The sequence below is a fragment of the Miniopterus natalensis genome, chromosome 1 (assembly GCF_054644295.1).
Source record: "Miniopterus natalensis isolate mMinNat1 chromosome 1, mMinNat1.hap1, whole genome shotgun sequence".
Lineage (NCBI taxonomy): Eukaryota > Metazoa > Chordata > Mammalia > Chiroptera > Miniopteridae > Miniopterus > Miniopterus natalensis.
In genome coordinates this window covers 22006338-22020531 of record NC_142081.1, presented here as the reverse complement: position 1 = coordinate 22020531, position 14194 = coordinate 22006338, and the positions used below count along the sequence as shown (strand labels likewise).

General features: G+C 44.7%; 1 protein-coding gene across 1 annotated transcript in view; it reads right to left on the bottom strand.

Moving 5' to 3' along the window:
- Positions 1-14194, bottom strand: part of DPF3 (double PHD fingers 3) — a 243762-nt gene that overhangs the window by 111713 nt on the left and 117855 nt on the right. The window contains exon 3 of the mRNA XM_016208146.2: positions 7028-7135. Coding sequence (XP_016063632.1) covers positions 7028-7135 — 108 coding nt within the window. The remainder of the gene's footprint in view (positions 1-7027; positions 7136-14194) is intronic.

Genomic DNA, 14194 nt, shown 5'->3' with positions numbered 1-14194 from the left:
CACACTTTTTTATCATAAAGAAACATAGGTGGGATGGGATATTCACAGTGAGGGAGATGGGATGACTTGGGTGTACTCCATCAGTGTATAGTTTAGCCCAGGAACAAATAACAGCAGCGATCCAGCTCCCCACTCCCTGCCCTGCAGTGTCTACTCAGCACAGATGATTTCTGTGCTTTGGGAGGCTGAACCAGAAGTGGATGGTTCTGCAGCCCTGCCCTCAGACCTTCTCCAAGTTCCCTCAACATATACCCCTCTCCTTGCCCTGACCTGGTTTTCTAACAGAGCTCTCAGCTCTGCAGACCTGGGGGGTCAAGGACAACTCTAACCCACACTACACCTTGGCTTTTGTTGCTGAAAGCTGCCTGCCACTGGCTAGACTCAGGCAATGACACAAAGGAAGACCAGAGGAAAAGTTGGGTGTTGGCATGATAAATTGCTTGTGGCATCCCCTCATTATCCATGGAAGGGTCTGACAAGGAAGGAAACTCATGCCTTGAGACAATTTTGCTCCAGGCCAGTGCCCCCTGTCTCTCACAAATCAGGAGGACTCCAGAGAACTCCTCTCCTTCTCCCCCAAGGAGATGAGGGTGCTGATGGCAGAGCCCAAGGGAAGCTCCAAGAGTCAGACATAACTAGATTCCTAGGGCTTGTGAAAGGGAGCTCAGGAGAGCCCACACTAGGAGGATGGAAGGGAAGAGAGAGAAGAGGAAGAGCATTAGAGGAGCTGGGAGTCAGAGTGTCGAGGGTTGGTTGGTTCATTCGTTGGTTTTCTTTGAACATAAACACAGTCTTCGAGTTTCCATAAATTTAAAGAGACTCAGCCTAGGACGAACAAATTGATTATCGATTTTCAGCAAGGTATGCCCAAAGAGAATTATACATAATGGTGTACAGTTTGCTTTTTTCTTTCCACTTAATAATATATCTTAGACATCTTTCCATTTTATCAACTCATTCCTTTATAAGACAAAACAGTACTCCATTTTATGAATGTACCATATATTTAACTAGTGTCCTATCAATGGACCTACTGTTGTGTCCATTCTTTGTTGTTCTTGTTACAAACAATGCCACAATGGACAACCTTATACACTGTAGTATATTTTTATTTATAAGATAAATTCCTAGCAGCAGAATTTCTAGGTCAAAAGGCATGTCCTTTTTAAATACTGACAGGTTCTAATACATTGATCTTCAAAAAGGTTATTCCCAAGTCCACTGCAGTGTGCGAAAGAGAGCAGATCCCTAGCATCTCCCTCCATCTGTTTCCTTCAGCTGCTCCTCTATGCCTGCCTGAGAGCATCAGCCTCCATCTGCCTGCCCAGCTCACTGTACCCACCTACTAGGAATTTGGAGCAAGTTCTCCAGGGACTCCAACCAATGACTCTACCCTGAGTCCCATTGCAACGTACCAACCAACACACCTAGTCCTTTTTAAACCCAAATCAAATAGAGTAAAAATAAGAGAGAATCATTTAAAAATACTGTCCAAGTCGGCCCTGTGCTTGAGAAGGATATACTCCCCAAAAGGGGAAAGATCCTTCAGCTGGAAACTGCATTTTACAAATGATGAGGGCAGAGACACTGACAAGGAGCTGAGATCCAGCTTGTGCTGTACTAACCAACCAGAAGGAGCATCATTTTATAAATGCCCACCCAAAGGGGCACCTTCTTCCAAGGTACCACATGGGCCAGCGAGGCCCTGGATGAAGGTCCTTTTGGGAAATTTTGGCTTGTGTAAAAAAGTCAAATGCAGCTGTATGTCGCCTCTAGGAAAAGAGTGACACATTTCTTTGTGCTGCTCCATGTTCTCTAGATGGGTCCTGATGCTTTGAGGCCCAAGGCTTAGGCTCCTGGTCACTGACCCCCAGACACTCCCCTGGCATCTTGATTCACAGCCTGCAGTGACAGACTGGTGTGGTGGTACATCCTGAGGCCAGGCTCAGCACAGGACACAGAAATGGCAAACACTTGGCCCAAGGCTTTGGGGGTTTTGATTTTAGCAGTAGGTCTGATTACCCAAAGAAGGGGAACAAGGTCACCTGTGAAAGAGCTTTGTCATTTGAAAAGTTGTTTATTCCAGCCCTTGGCTCTCTGTTGTTTCTCATGGCCTGAGCGCTAGCCTGGGGGGTGAGCCTGCCTCGGGTGAGCCCAACTTAGTTGGGATTTTTTTCCACCTTGGGATATGGCTAGGCCTCTGAGGGCCCATCCTCATCAAGATTGGCACTATCTTTCCAGACAGGGTACTCCCAGAGGACTCTGGCCATCAGGGACTGGGTCTTTACCACCTGAGATCAGGAACAGACACCTCAGCCTTGGCCCAAGCAGATGGGCTGGTGGGCTCCTGGCTACAGCAACCACCAGCCCTGGAGCTCCTCCTTATTCCTCCCCACACAAGTCATGGCAGGCCTGGGGACGCAGGAAGTCCAAAGCCAGCTGCAGCCCCAGCTGCTCCGTATCCTGCCACTGGGAGGCCAACATGCCCAATGTCCATAGATGGAAGGACCAGACACTCCTAAGTAGCTTCTCGCCTCAGTCCCACTAACAGTGAGACTGCTGGTTCTCAGATACGTAAGCAGCACAGTAAACTCTTAGCTGTCCACTGCCTGACTTCCCTGGCCTATAAAATGGGCCTATGTACCACTTTTACCCCTTCCTTCCCTCTCTGCCTCCCAGGTGGTAAGGACCAACGAAGTGATCAAAATGAAAAGGCTTTGTAAATTAGTGTGCTGTTCAGACAACGGTGATATAATGATGATGATTCAGTCAGGTTGCCCCATCCCCTGGGTGACAGTGATTGGTGGGACAGACATAAACCCAACCAGCTAGTCAGTTCTCCCAGAGACCCTCTCCAGCACAGCTGTTGAAGGAGACCTGCCTTTCCGCTGGGTGTGGTGAGTGCTGATCTGGGCTGCTGGTGGCCACCTTGCCTGCCCCATGGAAAGAGTGTTAAAGGTGGAAAGAGACACAGAGTCCTTACTATCATGCTTCAGCCCCTAGATTCAGCTATGCCTGGAACTAGTCAACTCTTGATATTCACTGGTACATGAACCAACTTCCCTTTTTATGGTAGGCTAGTTAGATTTGAATGTTTGACACCTGTGATTGAGGAACACCAACTACATCGTGGGTGCATTTTAACAACTAATATATATACTGTTTTATAAACAACGTTTTCAGGGGAAAAAGCTTTGTTAAAGTTTTTTTTAGAATACCTATCAGCAGCATGAGAAAGCAGAAAAAGCATTGAGAGAAGTAAAGCAACCTGGATTCTCTACTATTTCCAACAGGAATTTCTGTGTGACTTTGAGCAAGTCTCCTAACCGGTCCGGACATCAATAAAATAAGGAATTGGAGTTAATGATCTCTGAGGTATTTTACAGTGCTAAGTGTCTTTGAGTCTATAAATAAATAAATAAATATGTATGTCAGATCTAATTAAAGACTTTTTATATGTTAAGAATAAAGACAGGCCTAGCTGGTTTGGCTCAGTGGTTAGAGCACCAACCTAAAGACTGAAGGATCCCGGGTTCCATTCTGGCCAAGGGCACAAACCTCAGTTGCAGGCTTGATCCCTGGCCATGGTTGGGACACATGCAGGAGGCAACTAATGGATGTGTCCCTCTCACACCAATGTTTCTCTCTCTCTCTCTCTCTCTCTCTCTCTCCCCCTTCCACTCTCTCTGAAAAGCAATGGAAAAAATATCCTCGGATGAAGATTTAAAAAAAAAAAAGAATAAAGACAAAAAATAAAAACTAAATTTAAAATTAGTGCAAAGTATTTATAATAAAAGCCTTTATATTAACAAATTACAAATTACACATGAGATGTCCTCAAACACATGCAAAATATTCACTGCATCACTGATTAAATTGGAAAAATGAGAAACAAAAATTGGGAACAGCCTGGTTAAATAAGCTGTGGTATGTTCATATAAAGGAAAGAGGAAATGATAATGGGATATTGTGTGATTGTGAAAAAGGAATGAGGAAAAGTTATATTTGACACAGCCAATGCCTGAGGCACATTTTTAAATGGAAAGGGTAAAATGCATGGTGGCTGTGCTGTGTACAAAGAGGAGGGGAAGATAGTATAGATGTAATTCCTGGTGTGTGCATAGATTATTTCTTGAAAAATCTCAAAAAACTGGTACTACTAACTGCCTCTTTGGAGAGTGGGTCTTTACTTTCTACTATACGGTATTTTGGAATGTCAAAACGTGACTATATTACCAACTCAAATTTTTTTTAATTTTTAATTAAAAGGGTTTGAAAGGGCAAATACTATTACATGTGGCTCGTTTAATCCTCATGATGAACCTGCAAGGCCAGCTAAGAATCTCAAGTACCACTGTGTCTACTGACAGATGGAGAAATATACCCAGAGGGCCCACATACTACAACATGGAGACCCTTCCAACTAGTGACAGACACATGAATAACACCCTTCCTCAGAGTCGATACAGCTAACGGGGCATGAGCACTAACACTCTCACTATAGCACCTACTGCAAACTCTGAAAGGGGTGAAATTAAATTAGTCCAGGAAAAGATCAAAAGAGGGGTTACCTCATCGGTCATCCAGGCCAATTCCAAGACACCAGGACCAATGGATCTGAAACAAGGAAGGAAAGAGGCCCCACCTCCAAAAATTGTTCAAATAGCCAACTGTTTATGCTTAATAGAGAAACGTAGATGATGTGGAGCTGTGCCATGCTGACTTGTGGTCCAGCCACCGATGAGTCTTCCAGACCAGTGTTTCTGAGGCCTCAATGTGCATTCTGGGGACACAATCCTGGGGATTCGATAGAATGCAGATTCTGGCCCTGGCTGCATGGCTCAATTGGTTGAAGCATTGTACTGAACACCAGAAGGTGGCGGGTTCAATTCCTGGTCAGGGCACCTACCTAGGTTATAGATTTGATCCCCAGTTGGGAGGGGTGGGGGGCATACAGGAGGCAGCCGATCAATTTTTCTCTCACGTCGATGTTTTTCTCTCTCTCTCTCTCTCCCTTCCTCTCTCTCTTAAGATTAATTCTTTAAAAATATATCCTCACATGAGGATTAAAAAAAATATATGGAGATTCTGACTCAGCAGGTCTGGGGTGAGGCCCAAGATTCTTCCTCTCTGCCAGGCTCCCAGGTGATGCCCGTGCTGGTCAAAACCATATGTTGACTGTAGTTTTAGAACCATACTGACCAAAGTGGGCACCACTACTGCCTGTGGCAACTGAGCACTTGATATGTGGCTAGTCCACAATAAAAGGTACTGAAAGTGTAAAATACACACTGGCATCCCAAAACAATACAGCCCAGCCGGGCGTGGCTCAGTGGTTAAGCGTCGACCTAGGATCCAGGAGATCAGGGTTCGATTCCCGGTCAGGGCACATGCCCCGGTTACGGGCTGCAGCCGATCAATGACTCTCTCATCATTGATGTTTCTATCTCTCTCTCTCCCTCTATTTTCCTCTCCCTCAAATCAATAAAGATATATTTTATAAAAAAAAAATACAAAAAAAGGAAAACATCACATTTATAATTTTTATATTGATTACATGCTGAAATGATCATATTTTTTATATTTTAGGTTAAATAGAATCTATTATTAAAATTAGTTGCACCTGTTTCTTTTTCCTGTTTTTAATGTGGCTACTTAGAAAATGTAAAATGGCACATGTGGATTGTATTATATTCCTATTGAACTGTGCCACTCCAGGCCACCTGGTTCTCCTACAACCTGCATGGCGGGGGAACCACCTCAGTCATTGCCCTTGAGTGCATGCAAGGGTCTATAAATCGTGCAAGGCCATTTGAGAGGTTGGATGAAGTGTGTTGAAGAATATAGCTCCCTCCCACACCTAACAAATAAAACTTGTACCCAAGTGATGTCTAGGCTGAAGCAAACAGTCAAAGCAGGCTTAACCATGGAACTGTGAGTGAAAAAATATTCTGAACAACTTTAAGTAGAAATTTTGTAGAGAAAACGCGGCCTAAGGGGTGAGTGTGAAAAGGCAGGGATGAGGCTGGGTCCGGATTTCTTTGGTGACAGTGGGAGGAAACATGTCAGTTCTGCATTTGCTCTACTTGACAGTACAGTTCTCACCACCCTGAGTCACATTCCAGTCCCAGCACCCTCAAAACCAGAGTTTCCCCTAAAGTGAAAGACCCAGGGCAATCACTTGGCCTTGGTGCAACCCAGACATAGGTCCGAAGATGGTCATGTAGTCAGAAGTGTAATAAAAGATCAGTAGTCAAGAAAACCAACCAGCCCGGCCTGCATGGCTCGGTGGTTGAGCATCGACCTATATGATCCAGGAGGTCAGGGCACATATCCGGGTTGGGGGCTCCATCCCCAGCAGGGGGCATGCAAAAGGAAGCAGATCAATGATCCTCTCTCATCATTGATGTTTCTATCTCTCTCTCCCTCTCCCTCTCTGAAATCAATAAAAACATATTTTAAAAAAAGAAAGAAAACCAACCAATTCCTTCTGCATAGCCACAAAGCAATCAGCATTGCCTGTAGGAAAATTTTTAACTCAAACTCTTCCATTTCCATGTCCAAGATGGCTCTATTTTCAGTGAATGGCCCTTTCATCATGTAAGATGCTCCTAAAGTTCATTCACAGTAAGGGTGGGTAACAGTACACAACACACTCTCCTTCTAGAAACATGCAACCTAGGACAGGGTTTCTTTACTTAAAACCACAGGAAGGTATTACCTGACCCAAAGAGCTGCAGCTCCTTCTGCTCTGTTGGGAAAGTAATTCATTCTTGGCCTGTTCCCACCCTGTGCCTGCTTGCTCTACCCCCTGCGTGGCAAGAGGGAGACAAAAGGAAGGGAAAGACACAAGACACCAGAGTGGAAAGAGGCTCTGGTGAACACACGAACATGTTTATATCTGAAAGCAGGCACACCTTTGAACATCATGTAAGCATGTTGGTCTCCTGGAAAACTTGTCCTGCGCCAGCCCAGTACTCCCCACCTCTCCCATCATGGGCCCGGCCAAGCTCCAGGCTGTACTGACCAGGTTTTATTTCCAGCAGTCGCAGCTTTGGATCCTCAGGGGGGTGCAATCGTCTCTTCTTACGCCAGCAGCGGGCAGGGTATGTGTACAGCTGTCCCGGGGCAAGGCCTGTGGACAGAGACAATGTAAAGGTTAAAAGGCTCCATGATGGAAGCAGCCTAGCAAACCACCCTAACCCTCTTATTCACAGGGAAAGGAAACTGAAGCCCAGAGAGGTGAAGTGATTTGTCCAGGTCACACAGCTGGTAGATGATAGAGGTAAGGCAGGATCTAGGTCATCTGACCCCAAGACTCTTGCTCTGCCTGCTCTACCATGCTGTCTCAGTGAGCCCAGGCCAAAAAGAAACCATCGCTGTTACCAAAACCAGTTCTATTTTCCTGCCCTGGGAGATCAGAGGAACCTGTGGGCCACAAGAGAGACCTTTCCAGATTCAACCTCACCAAAGTATTTCCAAAGCACTGCATCTCCAGCTACTGCCCATCAACTAACCGTCTGTCCAGGTCAAGCAGGTTCCCTTCAAAGCAGAGCAGCAGGAGTCAGTCAGCCTATCTATGGACAGCTAGATTGGAAAACACTACAAGGAATCAGGATCGAGGAGCCAGACCTCCTACCTCCTGGCTTCCTCCACCCAGTTAGCTGTTGGCAGCTCGCTGAAGCCAAAGGGAGCCCTGTGCAACCTCCACCAGCATATGAGCCTGCTCTGTGACTGGGCTCCACACCTGCAGAGCCAGCATACCTGTATCTCTCCGCCTACCTGCCTGGGCCTTACAGAAAGAAATGGGCAGGAGTCCTGTGGCTGGGCTTATGCACCTCATCCGTCTCTCACAAGTCTCCATCTAGATTTGGCCCTTGGCACCAAAGTTCCACACCAGCCTCATCTGTCATGAGGAATAATCCATGAGGAGCCTTCTTGCTCATCAGGCAACACTCTTGTGGCTCCTGTGACACATAGTATGGCAGCCAGAAGCCTTGGAGGAACATGGACTCCCCACACTAGACCATGGTCTATTCCAGAGAAAAGGGAAGGGGGTAGAGGCCAGGGGAAGAAGGAGAAGGGGCTCAAGGTTGGTTAGATGATCTGTAGACTAAAAAAACTACCTGATGCACCCAAAATAAACCAGCAGCCAACTAATCCACCCCTGCTAAAGTGAAAAGGCTGGTGAGGAAAGGAACTTGCTCCTCTCGGAATCCCCAGAACCAGAACTGTACCTAATACATAGAAAAATCAAACTGAGCATTTGCTGAAAGAATATGTTTCAGCTTTACTTTAAATGGGGTCACAAGTCAACCTCTGTAGATAAATATGGCATGTGACAACTATTAGATGCAGGTAACCTCACGTGAGAGGGTCACTTCCTAAACCGAGAACCATGGGGTTCAGAAAACACCGGGGCTATATTCCCATGTGTCTGCCATTTGAGGGGCCTTTAAAAGTTAAGAGGGACACTGGCTTCATTTTTTTTGCCTTTTGCACAAAATAAAAATAAAATCAAAAGAAATTTCATTGCTATATATCCATTTATTGTTTTATTTTTACTAGTCATCACTACCCATTTATTGGTTTGGGTCCAAATCAGAGGTAACTATTTCAGCACTAAACGAACCAAAATTTTCAAATTCTCTTTGTGAGCTGTTTTAATCACAAAGTTGCTCCCATAGGTTACACAGCTGTGACCAAGTTGGAGGTCCCTAACCCTCCCCTTTTGATTCTTAGAAACCATTGAGGGTGATGGAGCCGGCTACTATGAGCTAAGGGATTGTCATTTACAAGAGTCATCCTAATACTTAATACTTGATTTTGTTGATACCTTCATGAGCTTCTGAACAGTAGGGGGACCCTGAAGCTCTGAGCTCCCTGAGCTCTGGGAACCAGACTTGTGCTAATATACAGAAGACCAGATTAATCAAATAAAGTAAGATTGCTCTCCCTCCCACGGAGGTCCAGTTTTGACCTCTCTTTGAGGGAGGGAATCACTGGGGAATAGTTTGGTGTTTCTGGTGTGGTTTAGTCCAGGGCAATATCATCTCTGACCCTGTAATTTCTGAATGGATGATGCACTAATTCTCAGTCCCTTCCAAAAGTTTTGGCCACCTCTTGAGCTAGTATATCCCAGTGAAAGCTAAGTACACAGGTTGACCTGCTACTCCATGTCCCAGAATTAGTCCCACCAATCCCCACTCATCTTGGGTCAGAGGTTCTTAATCCAGGCTAAAACCAAAAATCACCTGAAGAACTACTTAATAACACCAAGAGCCAAAATCCATACCAGATCTACCCAATCTGAATGTAGGCAAGTAGGGAAATTGGGCAATCTACTTTTTAAGAACCTTATAGATCACTCCAATGTCTGAATGAGAACCTCTGGATGTCTAAGCATCATCTAGTTACTACCTGGATGTACCAAGACTGCTTTAATGGCCTTCCCAGTAGGATCCCAAGAGTCCCTGTTTCCCCCAAGGTGTTGTTGTTAATTGCCTGCTTACTAGACTATCTCCCCTACTGGTTTTATAAGATCTAGAATGTCAGGAACCATGTCCATTTCAAGTATCCCAACATTTTGCACAGTGCCTGGCAGGTACTTCAAGAAATACTTATCAAATAAATTCAACCAGAAATGAACCAGACTCAAATGCAGGAAGTGAATGACCACTGTCCCTGCTGTTCCTGGCTCCAGGAGACTCATCTACCCACATCCAAACCATCCAAAAGGGACCCCAGAAGGTGGGCTCAGAATTGAGCCCAGGCCCAGCCCAGCACAGTAGTCTCTGTACCTTAAGCTCCTTCTTGCCCCACAGGCTGCTTCAAGGTATTTCCAACCTGACCAAAAACAGGTGAGTGGGAAGGAACTGGTCAAGACTAGTACTCTCAAAAGGTCTAAGTGACAAGAGGTCAAAATATCAACATTTTTCTAGGTCTTATGCCCTTCTTGAGAGTGTGGTAAGTGCACTTTTTGGTCAGCTGCACCAAGGCAGCCTCAGGTTACTCAACTTATAGCTGCAGGTCCACTATCCTGGGAGGCGCAATTTTAGTAAGCAGTTTGAATGTCCAGAAGAGGGGACAGTTTTATTTCATTTTTTCATCTTCCCTGATGGGTTAGAAAAGCTCCATAGTACAGAGGAAGAGCATATGAATCCTCACACCACCATTCCCTGTCACCTTGAGAAATATCAACCACACTTTTCTGAGGCTGTCCCCTCACCTGTAAGATAAGGGTGTTAATAACGCCTACCTTATAAGGACTGTCATGGGGATTAGCTTATATTCAAGAAGCTCTTTACAACAATGATGCCTTGTATAAATGTCAGTTAGGAATTATTATGCGAGCTGCCTTAGACAAGTCTGGACTCCATGCCCATGTAACATGACAAGGCCTCCCACCCGCATGTCCATGCTGCTCTTTGCTTCTTTAGCCACGAGAATGGAAACAGGTCTCCCTTTGAGGTCTCTGACTCCACCTCATCTCAACAAGCAAATGGCCCCAAGAACTCTCTGGGAGCTCCTTTCCCCCCCTCCTTGCCCTCCACCCTAGGCTGACAGGCACCAGGGTGCCTTTATAGGAACTATGCATTCAGCCCTGGAGTTCCACTTATAAAGGGATGAACAGAGCCCCATGAGAGTTATGTTGTTTATCTCATTAGAACAGGAGGCACATAACTCAAAGCCCATGTGTGTGGTAGAGGGAGGAGGGAGGAGGGAGAGCAGGAGGAGGGTGGAGTCACAGCTATAGCCTGGGAAATTAAGCTGAAGGAATGAGCCTGGGGCTGGGGGGATATGGAGGAGGGAAAGGGAGACTAGAGGGCAGACCAGCCCTCCCTGGGAACCAAGGCCACAGCTATCCCTCCATTCTCATGCTCCACTAAGCAACTGCTTTTCTGTTACTTTGAGGTATACAATGCCAGTTACAACTCATGTGCAAGCATCTCACACACAGAGAAAATCACACACTTGCTGGGGGGAGAGGAGAGGACATAATCCAGAGAAAAATTCAGCATGATGGACTTGATGCCTGTATGATAAGCAGACTACAAACTGCTTGCTACCAGTATTGTTCAAGTTCAGAAGGTGAATACTTAGTGTCATGAGCATCTTTAAAGGCACAGCATGAACTATTAAGAATTCAGAAGATGCCCTAGCCAGTTTGGCTCAGTGGTTAGAGTCAGCCTGAGGACTGAAGAATCCTGGGTTCAGTTCCAGCCAAGGGCACATACCTCAGTTGCAGGCTCGATCCCCGGTTTTGGTTGGGGTACATGTAGAAGGCAACCAATCTTTGTGTCTCACACTGATGTGTGTGTCTCTCTCTCTCTCCCACCCTTCAACTCTCTCTGAAAAGCAATAGAAAACATATCCTTAGTGAGGATAAAAAATATATTTAAAAAAATAATTCAGAAGATGAAATGAGACAGAAAAGGGAAAGAAGGATGATATGGGATAAGAAGAGAATTTGAAAAGACGAACTGTAATAAACTCTTCCCCCAACCAGAGCTGAGTGGTGACAGTTCAAGCTCACTCAGGAAAGGGCTCTCCCTACAGCATAGCATCTCTGAGAGGTGAACCCACAGCTGCCACTGAACCTTGCAATGGAAAACTCATTACTTCACAGGACAGACTTACCACCATTGGCCAATTTTTATTACAGAGTATTGCCCTACCCTTCTTTTGAAGCAAAATCTACCATCCTGTAACTTATGCCGATTTGTTCACCTTCTGTCCCAGAAGTGGACAGGTGTCACCTGCATCCCAACCATCCAACCCATCCACTCACTTGTGTGTGAAGGAGAGCGAACTGAGAGGCCAAGGAACTAGAGAGAAATGGGAGTTGGAGGAAAGAGGCAGTGACTACACCTGCTCCTGAGCCAGGGCTTCTTCACGAAGACTGGGCATCAGAACGGCATCAGTTACTGAAAAGGGCAGATGCCTGGGCCCCAGCCCAATCCTACTGAACCACAGTATCACACACTCACCAGTTGTAGTTTGAAAAACTCCCACATAAGGAACTTTGCACTAGATCAAATCTTACATTTATATTCCCAGGGCCCAGCACATAATAGGTGCTCCATTAATGTCTGTGGTTCAAAATGTCAACTTGGACCAAATCAAGAGAGCTGGAGGGATGAGCAACAAGCCCCTAGGCAGGGCATGAAGAGTGGGAAAGAGGTATCTCACAAGCTGTTATACCTGTGTCATAAAAATTTTTAAATAATAGGATTATAATGTGAGGAGGGAGCTTAGAAGTTTTGGGGGCTGACTCTCACCTGATACAAACACCGCCTCCAATATCCCAGACAAGTGCCTCCACCCCAGCCTCTATTTCAAAAATTCTAGCTTTCACCCTTCCATGAAGCATTCTACTGCACTCTTAAAATATTCTTCCGTTAGGAATATGCCTACCAATCTCATCCACCACTTGTAAGAATGCAAAATGGCCTAACCCTATTAAAGGGAATTTGGCATATCTAGCAAACCTGTGCATGCATTTTCCCTTTGATCCAGCTGTTCCATTTCTCGGAATCTATATCACTGACTCACATGCAAAAATACAAAAAATGTGTGTTCACTGTAGTATTTTTGATACTAGAAAAAGACTGGAAATAACCCAATGTCCATCTATAGGGACCTGGTTAAATAAACAATAGTATAACCACACAAAGGACTATTACGAAACTGTTAAGAAACAGTGACTAGACTTTCTCTGAGTATACTATGCTTTATAGATTTGATTTAGAACCATGTAAATATTTTATATGATTATAAAGTAAAACTATATTAAAATAAAAAAGGAAACATCTGCTTCTGGCTAAGATGGAGTATCAAGGACTAGATTTACCCTCCCCCATGAAACCATAAGAAAGGGGGGAAAAATGAAACGAAAGTTTCCAAGACACTGAAGGACAGTGATCCCCGAGACACTAGAAACAAACAAATGGACCCTACAACTGCCCAGCATATTGATTGAGAGTTTCCAGATTGTAACACAAGGAGGAGGAACACAGGTGGAGTCCAGCAGCTGCACCAAGGAGCTGTTGAGATCCACAGACTCCCCTTTGTGTATTCAGCTCAGTACTGATTAGTGCATGCTTGTGAGGAAACTACTCACTTTTGAGGAAAAAACTACCTGGTAAGAATAGAAGTAACAGTGCCTAGTGTGCACAGCAGCAGGAAATAGTCTGTTACCACCAGCAAGTTGCAAAAACCTCAGGGTTCCCAACTCACTTGGTGGAGCCCAGAGAAGGGTCTGCCTCACTAATGCACAATAATTAGCCCTAATCTAAGCACTGCTCCAGTTCAACCTAAGAACACTTAAAAGCAAGATAAAAATGTATCAAACACTTTCCAAGTAACCTGACTGCCCCAAAATGAAGCTCCAGAACACTTACAGGAATAAAAAATATATACACCCAGCAAGGTAAAATTCACAATGTCTGGCCTCCAATCCAAAATTACAAGGCATGTAAAGAGGTGGAAAAATGATCTATAAGGAAAAAAAGTAATCAATTGAAACCAGCCCAGAACTGACATTGATGTTAGAATTAGCAAAAATAACTTTAAAAGTTACTGTTTCGCCCAGCCAGGCATGGCTCAGCGGTTGAGCATCGCTCAGCGGTTGAGCATCGACCTAGGACCCAGGCGATCAGGGTTCGATTCCCGGTCAGGGCAAATGCCCGGGTTGTGGGCTGCAGCCGATCAATGACTCTCTCATCATTGATGTTTCTATCTCTCTCTCTCACTCTCCTTTCCTCTCTCTGAAATCAATAAAGATATATTAAATAAATAAATAAATAAATAAATAAATAAATAAATAAATAAATAAATAATAAAAGTTATTGTTTCTTTCCATATGTTCAAAAGTTAAGTAAAAAACAGGATTTTTTTTTTTTTGATTTTTTTTTTTTTTTAATCCTCACCCAAGGATATTTTTTCCATTGATTTTTTTGAGAGAGCAGAAGGGAAAGAGGGAGAAAGAGAGAGAATGAGAGAGAGAAACACACTTGCCTCCTGCATAAGCCCCGACCGGGGCCAGGGATTGAACCTGCAACCAAGGTACATGCCCTTGACCAGGAATCAAACCTGGGACCCTCTTGTCTGTAGGCCGATACTCTAACCACTGAGCCAAACCAGCCAGGGTAAAAAAAAAAAGAAAAGGATTTTTTAAAAGACTCAAACTTAA